This window comes from Oncorhynchus gorbuscha, linkage group LG25, assembly GCF_021184085.1.
Source record: "Oncorhynchus gorbuscha isolate QuinsamMale2020 ecotype Even-year linkage group LG25, OgorEven_v1.0, whole genome shotgun sequence".
Classification (NCBI taxonomy): domain Eukaryota; kingdom Metazoa; phylum Chordata; class Actinopteri; order Salmoniformes; family Salmonidae; genus Oncorhynchus; species Oncorhynchus gorbuscha.
Window position 1 is genome coordinate 24095296 of NC_060197.1, and position 13948 is coordinate 24109243.

Genomic DNA, 13948 nt, shown 5'->3' on the forward strand with positions numbered 1-13948 from the left:
AACAACATTAGCGTGAGCAACAAGTATGGGATCGGCAGTTTGCATTCAAAATAAAAGTTCCCCATTGAAACGGATGCAAACGGATTAAAAAAATGGCAAACATGCCACAATTGGACCAGATCATGCTAAACAAGGGTTTAATGTTGTTATAAATTTAAACAGAAGTGAATTATGCCTCAGCCGTGATGTGATTGGCTAACTTAATGTGTTTGGCCAACTTCGCAGCTTTGCACTGGGGGCGATGAAACATGGTCTCCACAAGCTTCCATAGCCACAAAGTCAGATTCCAAAGCCATAGTCAAAATTGGCTACAAAAATATAGCTTTTTGGTCTTAGGGTTAGGCATAAGGTTTGCAGTGTGGTTAAGGTTAGGGCTATGGTTATTGTTAGGTTCATAAATTGTATTAATGGGCAGGGTTTATGACTTTGTGGCTATGGAAGACAGTGACGACCATGAAACATCAGAAGCCATTCATTTTCAATGGGGGAAAGTGAAGTGGGCGGGGGAAAGCGAAGTGGGCGGGGACCATTGGGCAGTGCAAGCATGGGCGCAAGAGCATCATCATGGCGGGACCTAAATTGGGGAAAGCTGAAATGTATGCAAGTACTCAACAATATTGCGGCGCCATTGACCAATCGAAGCTCACTATACTTGCCAGCCCCTACTGGATTGGCTGTTGATACCTAGTAGCCATAGGCTACCTAGCATTCTTGTTAGTTTACTAGCACCCGCATGAGGGCGAAGCTAACGTGGATCTCCCTAAAAATATGCTACTTCGATACAGCTACAACTGGAAGTGACTTTTCGTAGCAGGTTAGGAGAGCATTTTCACTAACCTTAAGTCTAACTCCTTTCCTGACATGAACCTAATTCTCCTAACCTGCTACGTTAATTATCCTAACCTGCTACCTTAATTTACCTAACCTGCTCTGTAAATGACCCTAACCAGCTACGAAAAAGACACTTCTGGTCATAGATGTATTCAAGTGGCGTTTTTTTTGGGGGGGGGGATCTCAAGCTAGCGTAGAAGCGAAGCGAGAAGGTCGGCTCTGCCCAAAATCTGTCAGTGAGAAAATAAGTGATAACAAGTGAGGAGTTTTTGTATCGGGGGCAATGAGAGAGTGTAGAATTTGCTCAAGGTAAAAGTGAATTGCTATGTTGAAAGGTGAGGCTTATTTGATCTAGAAGTTTCATAATGCTTAGGTTGTTATGAGTGTAGTGATATGAAACTTTGAGAAAAACAATTTTATATCGGAGTTGTGCCTGTTGTTCACACGCGTCCTCTCATTGGCTAAAATATTCCCACCTGATCGCACCTCCTCCTGTGCGTCTTTTGCGGACCTTTTCCATTGTTAGAGCGGTCAGTCGACCATCTTGTCAATATAATAGATAATCTTTGTTATTGTCCATTTTACACTGAAGAAAAAAATATAAACGCAACATGCCACAATTTCAAAGATTTTACTGAGTTACTGTTCATATAAAGAAATCAGTCAATTGAAATGAATTCATTAGGCCCTAATCCATGGATTTCACATGACTGGGAATACAGATATGCATCTGTTTATCACAGATCCCTTAAAAAAAGGAATGGGCGTCTGTAACAGTTTAACTTGCGTCATTCCCTCGTCCCTACCCGGACTCGAACCAGGGACCCTCTGCACACATAGACAACTGACATCCACGAAGCTGACACCTTGCAGAGCAAGGTGAACCACTTCTTCAAGGTCTCAGAGCAAGTGACTACACCGATTGAAACGTTATTAGCGCGCACTACCGCTGACTAGCTAGCCATTTCACATCGTTACACGTGGATTAAAAAAACAGACAGTATATGATGTAACCACATTTGCCTCATACAGTGCGACACATCTCCATCTCATAGAGTTGATCAGGCTGTCGATTGTGGCCTGTGAAATGTTGTCTCACTCCTCTTAAATGGCTGTGAAAAGTTGCTGGATATTGGTGGGAACTGGAACGTGCTGTCGTACACGTCGATCCAGAGCATCCCTAACATGCTCAATGAGTGCCATGTGAGTATGCAGGCCATTGAAGAACTGGGTCATTTTCAGCTTCCAGGAATTGTGTTCAGATCTTCAACGACATGGTGCCGTGCATTATCATGCTGAAACATGAGGTGATGGTGGCGGATGAATGGCACAACAATGGGCCTCAGGATCTCGTCACTGTATCTTTGTGCATTCAAATTCCAAAATGCAAATTGTGTTCATTGTCCATAGCTTATGCCTGCCCATACCATAACCATACACACTGTCTGCCATCTGCCCGGTACAGTTGAAACTTGGATTCAACCATGAAGAGCACACTTCTCCAGTGCGCCAGTGGCCACCGAAAGTGAGAATTTGCCCACTGAAGTCGGTTACAACGCTGAACTGCAGTCAGATCAAGATCCTGGTGAGGATGACGGGCAAGCAGATAAGCTTCTATGAGATGGTTTCTGACAGTTTGTGCAGAAATCCTTTGGTTGTGCAAACCCACAGTTTCAACAGCTGTCCAGGTGACTGGTCTCAGACGATTCTGCAGATGAAGAAGCCGCATGTGGAGGTCGTGGGCTAGCGTGGTTACACGTGGTCTGGGGTTGTGAGGCAGGTAGTACGTACTGCCAAATTCTCTAAAACAACTTATTGTAGAGAAATGAACAGTACATTCTCTGAGAACAGCTCTGGTGGATATTCCTGCAGTCAGCATGCCATTTCCACACTCCCTTAAAAAAAAAATAAAAAAACTGCACATTTTAGAGTGTCGTCTTATTGTCCCCAGCACAAGGTGCACCTGTGTAATGATCATGCATTTTAATCAGCTTCTTGATATGCCACACCTGTCAGGTGGAAGGATTATCTTGGCAAAGGAGAAATACACACCAGCAGGGATTTAAACAAATTTGTGCACAACATTTGAGAGAAATAAAGCTTTTTGTGGGTATGGAAAATGTCTGGGATCTTTTATTTCAGCTCATGAAACATGGGGACCAACACTTTACATGTTATGTTTATATGTTTGTTCACGTTAACATGAGGATAATATTCAGGATATCAGTACAGATAGATAGCAATAAAAACTGTAACATAAAGACAGAATAAGTTAGAGGAAAAACAAAAACAAATGTGTCACGTTCGTCGTAACGAGGAGACCAAGGCGCAGCGTGATGAGAATACATTCCTCTTTATTAAACGAAGAATACTTAAACAAACTAACAAACAAAACAATGACCGTGACGCTATAACCACTAGTGCTAACACAGGCAACTATACATAGACTATAACCCACAAAACCAACATATTCAACAAACAATATTTTGAAAAAGGAGGCAAAGTATTTTAAGCGTATGTTTTAATTTCCGTCTTCTGAAGTTAATTGTAAGGATTTTATTTCTCTATTAATAGTGTAACAGCTGTACAGAAAGACCTACAGAGGAGGAACTTCTAGATGCAATTAAAGCCTTCAAGTCCGGAAAAACGCCAGGGATGGATGGCATACCAGTTGAGGTATTTCAAATATTGTTTGATGTACTCAAAGGACCATTATTAGCATGTTTTAACTACTTCTATAAAAATGGTAGAATATCAGATACTCAGCAAGAAGGTCCGATTTCACTATTGCTGAAACACGACCCAGGTGGTAAATATAAAGATCCAGTCCACCTAAAAAATTGGACGCTGCTTACACTCCAGTGTTGTGATGCCAAAATTCTACCAAATGTCATAGTATATAGAATTAAAAAGGTAATGTCAGATATTATTCATCCTAATCATGTCATATGGAATGACGCTGGAGAGGCGAAGCAGGTACGGGGAGTAAAACATTTAATAAATAAGGGACATGGAACGAGACTGGAACAGCGTCAGCAAACAGGTAACACAAACAAAAGACAATCAATGCAGAAGCAGGGAACAGAGCTGGGGAACTGACAAATATAGGGGAGGAAATAAACAGGTGATGAGTGAGTCCAGGTGAGTCCAATATCGCTGATGAGCGTGACGAGGGAAGGCAGGTGTGCGTAATGGATGGAAGGAGTGCGTGATTCAGGGCAGCCTGGCGCCCTCGAGCGCCAGGGGGGGAAGAGCGGGAGCAGACGTGACAGTATTCCCCCCTTGGGGCGCGGCCCGGCATGGGCCGAGACATGGGCACTGGGCAAGCTGGTTGGGGCATGAGAGCCCAATGAACCAGCAGGAGCGTGAGAGCCTGACGAGCCGGCTGAGCAATGGAAGCCAGATGATCCGGCTGAGGCAAGACGCCTGTCGATCCTGCTGCAGAGGGGGAGCCCGAAAATCGAAAATCCGGTGGAGTGTGACGTGGGATGGGAAGCCGCCGAGCCAGCCAGGAAGACCGACGGGCTGGCTTAGGCACCCCCGGTTCCATCGGCGGCGGAATCCACCCCAAACAAAAAAAAACTCCTGGACTGGCTGGGCAAATAAGAACTGACAATCCGGCTGAGGCACGGCGTGGGATGGGCACCATCCGAGCCAAACGGGGCAAGGAAACCTCTCGAGCCAGCTAGGGCATGGAAGCTCGACGAGTTGGCTACGCACCCCCGGGTTCATTGGTGGCAACCCATAGCTGGTGTGGGGTGTGGGGGTGCTTTACTGGTGACATTGTCTGTGATTTATTTAGAATTTAGGGCACATTTAACCAGCATGGCTACCACAGCATTCTGCAGCGATATGCCATCCTATCTGGTTTGCGCTTAGTGGGACTATCATTCGTTTTTCAGCAGGACAATGACCCAGCACACCTCTAGGCTGTGTAAGGGCTATCTGATCAAGAAGGAGAGTGATGGTGCTGCATCAGATGACCTGGCGTCCACAATCACCTGACCACAACCCAATTGAGATGGTTTGGGATGAGTTGGACCGCAGGGTGAAGGAAAAGCAGCCAACAAGTGCTCAGCTTATGTTGGAACTCCTTGAAGACTGTTGGAAAAGCATTCCAAGTGTAGCTGGTTGAGAGAATGCCAAGAGTGGGCAAAGCTGTCATCAAACAAAGGGTGGCTTTTTGAAGAATGTAAAATCTAAAATATGTTTTGATTTGTTTAAAACTGTTATGCTTACTATATGATACCATATGTATGATTTCATAATTTTGATGTCTTCACTATTATTCTACAATGTAGAAAATAGTACAATTAAAGATAAACCCTTGAATGAGTATGTGTGTCCAAACTCTTGACTGGTACTTTATACATGAGGGATACAACCATCCCATCTCTGCAGATTTTGCTGCGAACATACAGAATCAATAGATAACTTATTATTTTCTGTTTAGTGTTTTCTGCACCTTACAGGACTGTTGCGGTGGTTTGTTTATTCATGTTGTTTTGTATTTCAGTGTTGAGTTAATAAAAATCATGAACACACACCTTGGTCCTCACCTTCTTCCACCAACAGCCGTTACATGCCTACAGTATATGTAGCTTGTTTTTGTTCACAGGTTCAGGAATGGCTGAAGAATTTTCAAGTATTTACTTGAAGCTAACTCTGCAAATTGCACTTCTGGGAGATTTGAAATATCATAGTCAATCGCTCAATAATAAAATAATACTCTTAGCAATTTTTTAAAATGTACAATCTGTAGAAACTAAGACAATAGAAAAGATAACTGTATAATGACAATAAAAGCTAAAGCATATATTATTATTATTATTATTATTATTATATTATAACTAATGTAAAATATACTGTCAAATGTATATAGTATGTATGTATAAACTGAAAGTAGAAGCCTAAGTATTGTTGTCCATTAGTTTACTCCAATTACTGGAGGGGTGGTAGGGTTAGGGGAAAATAATATAGAAGGAACATATACAGTATATACCGCAACAAATATGAGGGATTGGAAATTGTGCAAACAATTACATTGGTGGCTTCTATCAATCTATCATCAATATTAAAGCTGATATACCCCCTTTAAAATACTATGGAATATTCATAATTTGATTTTATATTAAAAGCAATTTAAATAGGGTATAAAAAAACATTTAAAAAAAGAGATTTTTCTGCATATAATTACCAACATTTGGTAGGCAATTTGTTAGTCAATTTGTCTATAGTTAGATACATGCAGCTTCTCTTCTATCATTCCTTGATGCTCTAGAGTACTAAATATAGCCTTGCTCACCAGAATAATGTAATAAATTGATAGAATGAATGCATCATTAACAATATAGTTGACATCAATACATTTTGGGATCAGGGAGATTTTCCGTGACAAATTTTCAAATGACATCAGTTTGTTGACCAGTTCGAAGGAAATTAAAAACTGAAAACTATCCCAACATGTTTCTGATAGTATTTTTCTTTTCTTTTTTGAGAGGGGGGCAATTTGTAAGAAATGTTACGAATTCAATCTGAATTAGAATTTCTTGTGCTTAAGATCCTGGACTGTGGTGAGGGTAGGCAACAACATCTCCTCCCCGCTGATCCTCAACACGGGGGCCCCACAAGCGTCCGTTCTGAGCCCTCTCCTGTACTCCCTGTTCACCCATGACTGCGTGGCCACGCACGCCTCCAACTCAATCATCAAGTTTGCGGACGACACAACAGTGGTAGGCTTGATTACCAACAACGACGAGACGGCCTACAGGGAGGAGGTGAGGGCCCTCGGAGTGTGGTGTCTGGAAAATAACCTCACACTCAACGTCAACAAAACTAAGGAGATGATTGTGGACTTCAGGAAACAGCAGAGGGAACACCCCCCTATCCACATCGATGGAACAGTAGTGGAGAGGGTAGCAAGTTTTAAGTTCCTCGGCATACACATCACAGACAAACTGAATTGGTCCACTCACACTGACAGCGTCGTGAAGAAGGCGCAGCAGCGCCTCTTCAACCTCAGGAGGCTGAAGAAATTCGGCTTGTCACCAAAAGCACTCACAAACTTCTACAGATGCACAATCGAGAGCATCCTGGCGGGCTGTATCACCGCCTGGTACGGCAACTGCTCCGCCCTCAACCGTAAGGCTCTCCAGAGGGTAGTGAGGACTGCACAACGCATCACCGGGGCAAACTACCTGCCCTCCAGGACATCTACACCACCCGATGTTACAGGAAGGCCATAAAGATCATCAAGGACATCAACCACCCGAACCACTGCCTGTTCACCCCGCTATCATCCAGAAGGCGAGGTCAGTACAGGTGCATCAAAGCTGGGACCGAGAGACTGAAAAACAGCTTCTATCTCAAGGCCATCAGACTGTTAAACAGCCACCACTAACATTGAGTGGCTGCTGCCAACACACTGTCATTGACACTGACCCAACTCCAGCCACTTTAATAATGGGAATTGATGGGAAATTATGTAAATATATCACTAGCCACTTTAAACAATGCTACCTTATATAATGTTACTTACCCTACATTATTCATCTCATATGCATATGTATATACTGTACTCTACATCATCGACTGCATCCTTATGTAATACATGTATCACTAGCCACTTTAACTATGCCACTTTGTTTACTTTGTCTACACACTCATCTCATATGTATATACTGTACTCGATACCATCTACTTTATGCTGCTCTGTACCATCACTCATTCATATATCCTTATGTACATATTCCTTATCCCCTTACACTGTGTATAAGACAGTAGTTTTGGAATTGTTAGTTAGATTACTTGTTGGTTATCACTGCATTGTCGGAACTAGAAGCACAAGCATTTCGCTACACTCGCATTAACATCTGCTAACCATGTGTATGTGACAAATAAAATTTGATTTGATTTGATTTGCATCTTAAATATTATAATAGGCTTCAGTTACTATTCCAACTATCAGGGATATGTGGTCCCCCAGCCACTAGGGGCCCCCCAACCCAGACATTTGTTTTTACTGTTGAGAGTTAGAATAGAATAGAAGAATACAGGTGCAAGTTTGACATCTGGTTGTGCATCAGCAGTTTTTCTCTTTGTTTTGTCAGTCACTGACTACATTTTTAGATTGGTAAGTTAGGCTAGCCAGTTATCTAGAACTGCAGGAAATTAGCTTTAAATCTGCTAAAATGTCTCTCCACCCCATGGCAAAATTGGTAGAATTGCATGAAATTATCTTTAAAATGGCAAAAATGGCTCGCTCACACATGGTAAAACTAGTAGAATTGTATGAAATGTGTTATAAAATTGCTAGATTCTCTCTCCACCCATGGCAAAATGTTTAGAATAGCAGGAAATTAACTTTATCTCTCCGTCGACAAGAGGGGGGCCCTCAACCAAATCTCACTTCGGGCCCCCAAAAGGCTGCCAGCTTTTACTGTTCCCATCTGAACTTTAAAGGTGATAGGCTTATTATGCAAAACTGAGGCTGCAAAGTCTGCGTGAAAAAACAACAGTAAATGGGATAAGATGTTGACATGCCACAATATCCAGTCTAAGATCAGCATCGTATTTGGGTTTCTCAAAACTGGGATAGGAGCTTATTCGGGTTATTGTAAACGGGATATGATGATTATGCGTCAACTTAAAAACAGAATACATGAGTATCCCGATTAATAACGGAATATTGTGTAAATGTGGTGAAGGATTTATTATAGGTGATTTATTCCATCTAGGTCTACTTTGGTTTTCTTCATCGGTAGGCCTATGCTACAACTGTCTTTGAGTGAGAGAAAAAAAACACTTGGCAAAACATTACTCTCTGTCACTGTGTGCGACATTGTAGGCTATTTCTCGCAGTTTCTGTCTCTCTATTTCTTATAGAGAGCTGAGAGCCTAACATTGAATATCTTCAGTGGAACACTTCAGTTAGTACTTCAGATGGAAGGATTGGGCTACACTGCATAGGGTCAAGTTGCACTACAGCTGAGCTACCCACACTCAGTCTTTCTCTTTTTTCTCCCTCACATTTCTCACATAGTTCTGTGCTGCTGCGCTCTGCTCCTTCCTGACTGGAATCTCTCCAGAACCAGATGGTTGGATAATTATTGGACTGGAATGCATGTTAAAGTTAAAGTCCTCTCATGCCAAGTGAGTTGGGAGGATAGAAGAGAGCTCCGATTGAATTTCTATTTGTCATTTTGATTTTATTCAATAAATGGTATCTATTGTTATCTCCAGAGTGTTATCCTGAGGTTGAAGCCCTATGAAAGTGTAATAGTATACTGGATGCCATTTAAATAGGCTAGTCACCTCTAACTCCAAAGAGCCTGTCAGACCTTTACAAATCACAGTCACGCTAACATTCAAGGTTCATCATAGAGGGCCTTTTAACAGTCAACAGTCAAATGCAATCCATCAAGCAAATGTATTTATAAAGCGCTTTTTACATCAGCAGTTGTCACAAAGTCCTTATACATTAACCCAGCTTAAAACCCCAAAGAGCAAGCAATACAGATGTAGAAGCATGGTGGCTTGGAAAACCCCCCTCGAAAGTCAGGTATCTAGGAAGAAACCTAGAGAGGAAACAGGGTCTGAGGAGTGCCAATTTGAGATAGCCTACCAATTAATTTAATAAAATGCTCTGAATATCTTTTGCATCTGAGTAATTAATGGTGACCCACACAACTACCTCAACATATGCAATTTAATCAGAATGGGCAAAAGTCAATCCCATTTTTTTTTTAAATGTACTTGTAGTAATCTATTGATCATATGTGTGGCAAACCACTACAAATATTTGAATCAGTTTTGTTTCTGAAATTGGGTTTTAATTCATTAATGCCCACCTTCTAAAGTAGACAAACTTGTTTTGAAAGAAATGTATAAAAAGTTAGGCTATTATTTTGTTGTGCTATGTGCTATGTGACCATGAGCACAAGTTGAGCGTGCCACGTTAGCTACTCTCCCCTTATTTCACGCCAAAAACAGTTTGAAAATGTTTGCTGATGTTTGTTTATGTTGCTATCAATTTCAGGCACATTTTTCCCACATTTGTACAATATCACATGCGTTTTAATGTTTTAACATTTAACAACATTTATTTATACTCTCTATCGCCAACCTGTGTACTCACCAACATTTTGGGATGAATGTCCCACTCACGCCATATTACCATTGAAAAAAAGGAACATAAGTGTCTGTCTTATATTTAGTCGATATAAGAAAGCTCAGGAAATATTTGATTTTTTTTGTTGGCACCAAAACTACCTCTATACTTCCATTGGTTTGTATGGCTTACTCTCAAACGAGTACCTTGACACTTGTGGGGGTCCTAGAGCAAAATGGAGAACACTAGGAGGGAATTAATCAGAAAGGCAACAAAGATACCATAGATAACCCTGAAGGAGCTGCAAAGCTCCACAGTGGAGATTGGAGTATCTCAAATCAAATCAAATCAAATGTATTTATATAGCCCTTCGTACATCAGCTGATATCTCAAAGTGTTGTACAGAAACCCAGCCTAAAACCCCTAACAGCAAGCAATGCAGGTGTAGAAGCACGGTGGCATGGAAAAACTCCCTTGAAAGGCCAAAACCTAGGAAGAAACCTAGAGAGGAACCAGGCTATGAGGGGTGGCCAGTCCTCTTCCTGACTGTGCCAGGTGGAGATTATAACGGAACATGGCCAAGATGTTCAAATGTTCATAAATGACCAGCATGGTCAAATAAAAATAATCCCAGTAGTTCTCGAGGGTGCAGCAAGTCAGCACCTCAGGAGTAAATGTTAGTTGGCTTTTCATAGCCGATCATTAAGAGTATCTCTACCACTCCTGCTGTCTCTAGAGAGTTGAAAACAGCAGGTCTGGGACAGGTAGCACGTCCGGTGAACAGGTCAGGATTCCATAGCCGCAGGCAGAACAGTTGAAACAGGAGCAGCAGCACGGCCAGGTGGACTGGGGACAGCAAGGAGTTATCATGCCAGGTAGTCCTGAGGCATGGTCCTAGGGCTCAGGTCCTCCGAGAGAGAGAAAGAAAGAGAGAAAGAGAGAATTAGAGAGAGCATACTTAAATTCACACAGGATACCGGATAAGACAGGAGAAGTACTCCAGATATAACAAACTGACCCTCGCCCCCCGACACATAAACTACTGCAGCATAAATACTGGAGGCTGAGACAGGAGGGGTCAGGAGACACTGTGGCCCCATCCGATGATACCCCCGGACAGGGCCAAACAGGAAGGATATAGCCCCACCCACTTTGCCAAGGCACAGCCCCCACACCACTAGAGGGATATCTTCAACCACCAACTTACCATCCTGAGACAAGGCTGAGTATAGTCCACAGAGATCCCCGCCACGGTACAACCCAGGGGGGGGGGGGCGCAAACCCAGACAGGAAGATCACTTATCTGTCCATAGGACCACTTTAAGCTGTACACTCTATAGAGCTGGGCTTTATGGAAGTGGCCAGAAAAAAGCCATTGCTTAAATAAAAAAATTAACAAACACATTTGGTGTTCGCCAAATAGCATGTGGAAGACTCCCCAAACATATGGAAGAAGGTACTCTGGTCAAATGAGACTAAAATTGAGCTTTTTGGCCATTAAGGAAAATGCTCTGTCTGGCGAAAACCCAACAACTCTCATCACCCCGAGAAAACCACCCTGTTTTTCATCGGCAGGGACTGGGAAACTGGTCAGAATTGAAGGAATGATGGATGGCACTAGATAGAGGGAAATTATTGAGGGAAACCTGTTTCAGTCTTCCAGAGATTTAAGACTGGGACGGAAGTTCACCTTCCAGCAGGACAATGACCCTAAGCATACTGCTAAAGTAACACTAAATAGGTTTAAGTGGAAACATTTAAATAATATGTCTTGGAATGGCCTAGTCAAAGCCAATTGAGAATCTGTGGTATGACTTAAAGATTGCTATACACCAGCAGAACCCATCCAACTTGAAGGAGCTGGAGCAGTTTTGCCTTGAAGAATGGGCAAAAATCCCAGTGGCTAGATGTGCCAAGCTTATAGAGACATACCCCAAGAGACTTGCAGCTGTAATTGCTGCAAAAGGTGGCTTTAAAAAGTATTGACTTTGGGGGGGTTTATAGTTATGCACGCTCAAGTTTTCAATTTTTTTTTGTCTTATTTCTTGTTTGTTTCACAATAAAAAATATTTAGCATCTTCAAAGTGGTCGGCATGTTGTGTAAATAAAATGTTACAAACCCAACAAAAAAATCCATATCGATTCCAGGTTGTAAGGCAACAAAATAGGAGAAATGCCAAGGGGGGGTGAATAGTTTCACAAGCCACTCTATCAAGAGAACGCCTCTGGTCATCCCTACTGCCTCTGATCTGGTGGACTCACTAAACACATGCTTCATTTGTAAATGATGTCTGAATGTTGAAGCATGCCCCTGGCTATCCATAATATTTAAATGGTGGCGTCTGGTTTGCTTAATATAAGGAATTTGAAATGATTTATACTTTTCATTTTGATACTTAAGAATATTTATAACCACATACTTTTAGACTTTTACTCAAATAGTATTTTCCTGGGTGACTTTCACTTTTACTTGAGTCATTTTCTATGAAGTTATCTTTACTTTTACTCAAGTATGAAAATTGGGTACTTTTTCCCCCACTGCATAGGCGGATGTGGTGGATTGAGACGCAGCCCATACAAAAAACCTGATGCTCAAAGGGATATTCAATGTCTGCTTTTTTTATTGTTACCCATCTACCTATCGGGTCCCTTCTTTGTGAGGCATTGGAAAACTTCCCTGGTCTTTGTGGTTGAATCTGTGTTTGAAATTCACTGCTCGACTGAGGGACCTTACAGTGTATGTGTGGCGTACAGTCATTTAAAAAATCATGTTAATCCCTATTATTGCACATGGTGGATCCATACAATTTATCATATGACTTGTTAATCACATTTTTACTCCTGAATTTATTTAGCCTTTCCATAACAAAACGATTGATTACTAACTGACTCTTAATTTTTTATTCATTTGTAAAAACAATTACAAAAAAGAATCCCACTTTGACATTACGTGTAGGTCAGTGACAAGTCAAGAGATGTGAATACTTTCTGAAGGCACTGCACATGGTGCTTTGTAGCTCTGTTGGTAGATCATAGCACTTGTAATTATATTCTGTATATGAACCAGAAAAAAAGGAGCAAGTGAGATGTCTCACTTCCTCTTCCGTCTCTGGTAGTCCACCGTGGATTTATCACGTGCACATAGTTATCCACCCAGCAGGTGTGTGTGATTAGAATGTTGGTCTACTTGTTTTTTATGTTTACATTATGTGATATCATGTCCATAGTGGTATTCTACGAAGCAAGCTAGATCTACTCAGGCTTTTATAAAGCTAGCTAGCTTCACATTCCAGGCATCTTCCGTACTGCAATGGTGGATATTGCTCGTCTGTCTGCGGCTCTAGCAGGCTTGTAACCGCATGTGCATGTCGCATATGGCTAGTTGAACGCTAAGTTCTTCATTGAGACAATGCTGAAACATCAACCCATGTGCGAGTCAGTGCCACATTTAATTTGTAGTGCCATCTTTATTTGAGTTTATCTGGGGTGTCATTCACTCCAAAAGTGAGGGGGGGGGGCACAAAGTATGTGAGGATGGCTGGGGGGTTGGATAATTTTGCACGGGTGGTTCTTTTTTAAAGAAACTAAATATGCTTCTCTGCATTGCTGCTAAAAACAGTGTAAAATATTGAAAGGAATATGAGTCTTATTCAGTACATCTGGTTATTGCTTGCTTTTCTAGTCTACCAACCTTGCCACAGGCATGCCAGCTAAGATAGTTTGACAATCTAGCTACTCTAACTTGATTGATAGCCTGAAATGGCTAACTTCATAAAATGTCTTGGTGGCTAGTAGTATTACAGAGAGACATCAACCAAAAATACGATTAATATTTATAAATGATTTTTAACAGGATAAATCTGAGGGGGCACGTGCCCCTGTGCCCCCAATGGGGATGACGCCTCTGCAATTGTTAATGCAGTCTTTGATGTGCTTTGACTACTTTTTGCCACTCATTTCACTCTTGGCCATATACATAGAATCCATAGAAGGGGTTTGGAACCCCTA

General features: G+C 41.7%; 1 protein-coding gene across 1 annotated transcript in view; it reads left to right on the top strand.

Annotated features, from left to right (window-relative positions):
• The first annotated feature begins 714 nt into the window (after window positions 1-714).
• Window positions 715-13948, top strand: part of LOC124013526 (dynactin subunit 1-like) — a 45042-nt gene continuing 31808 nt past the window's right edge. Inside the window, exons 1-2 of the mRNA XM_046327821.1 lie at window positions 715-814; window positions 3406-3507. Coding sequence (XP_046183777.1) covers window positions 3487-3507 — 21 coding nt within the window. The 5' untranslated portion in view covers window positions 715-814; window positions 3406-3486. The remainder of the gene's footprint in view (window positions 815-3405; window positions 3508-13948) is intronic.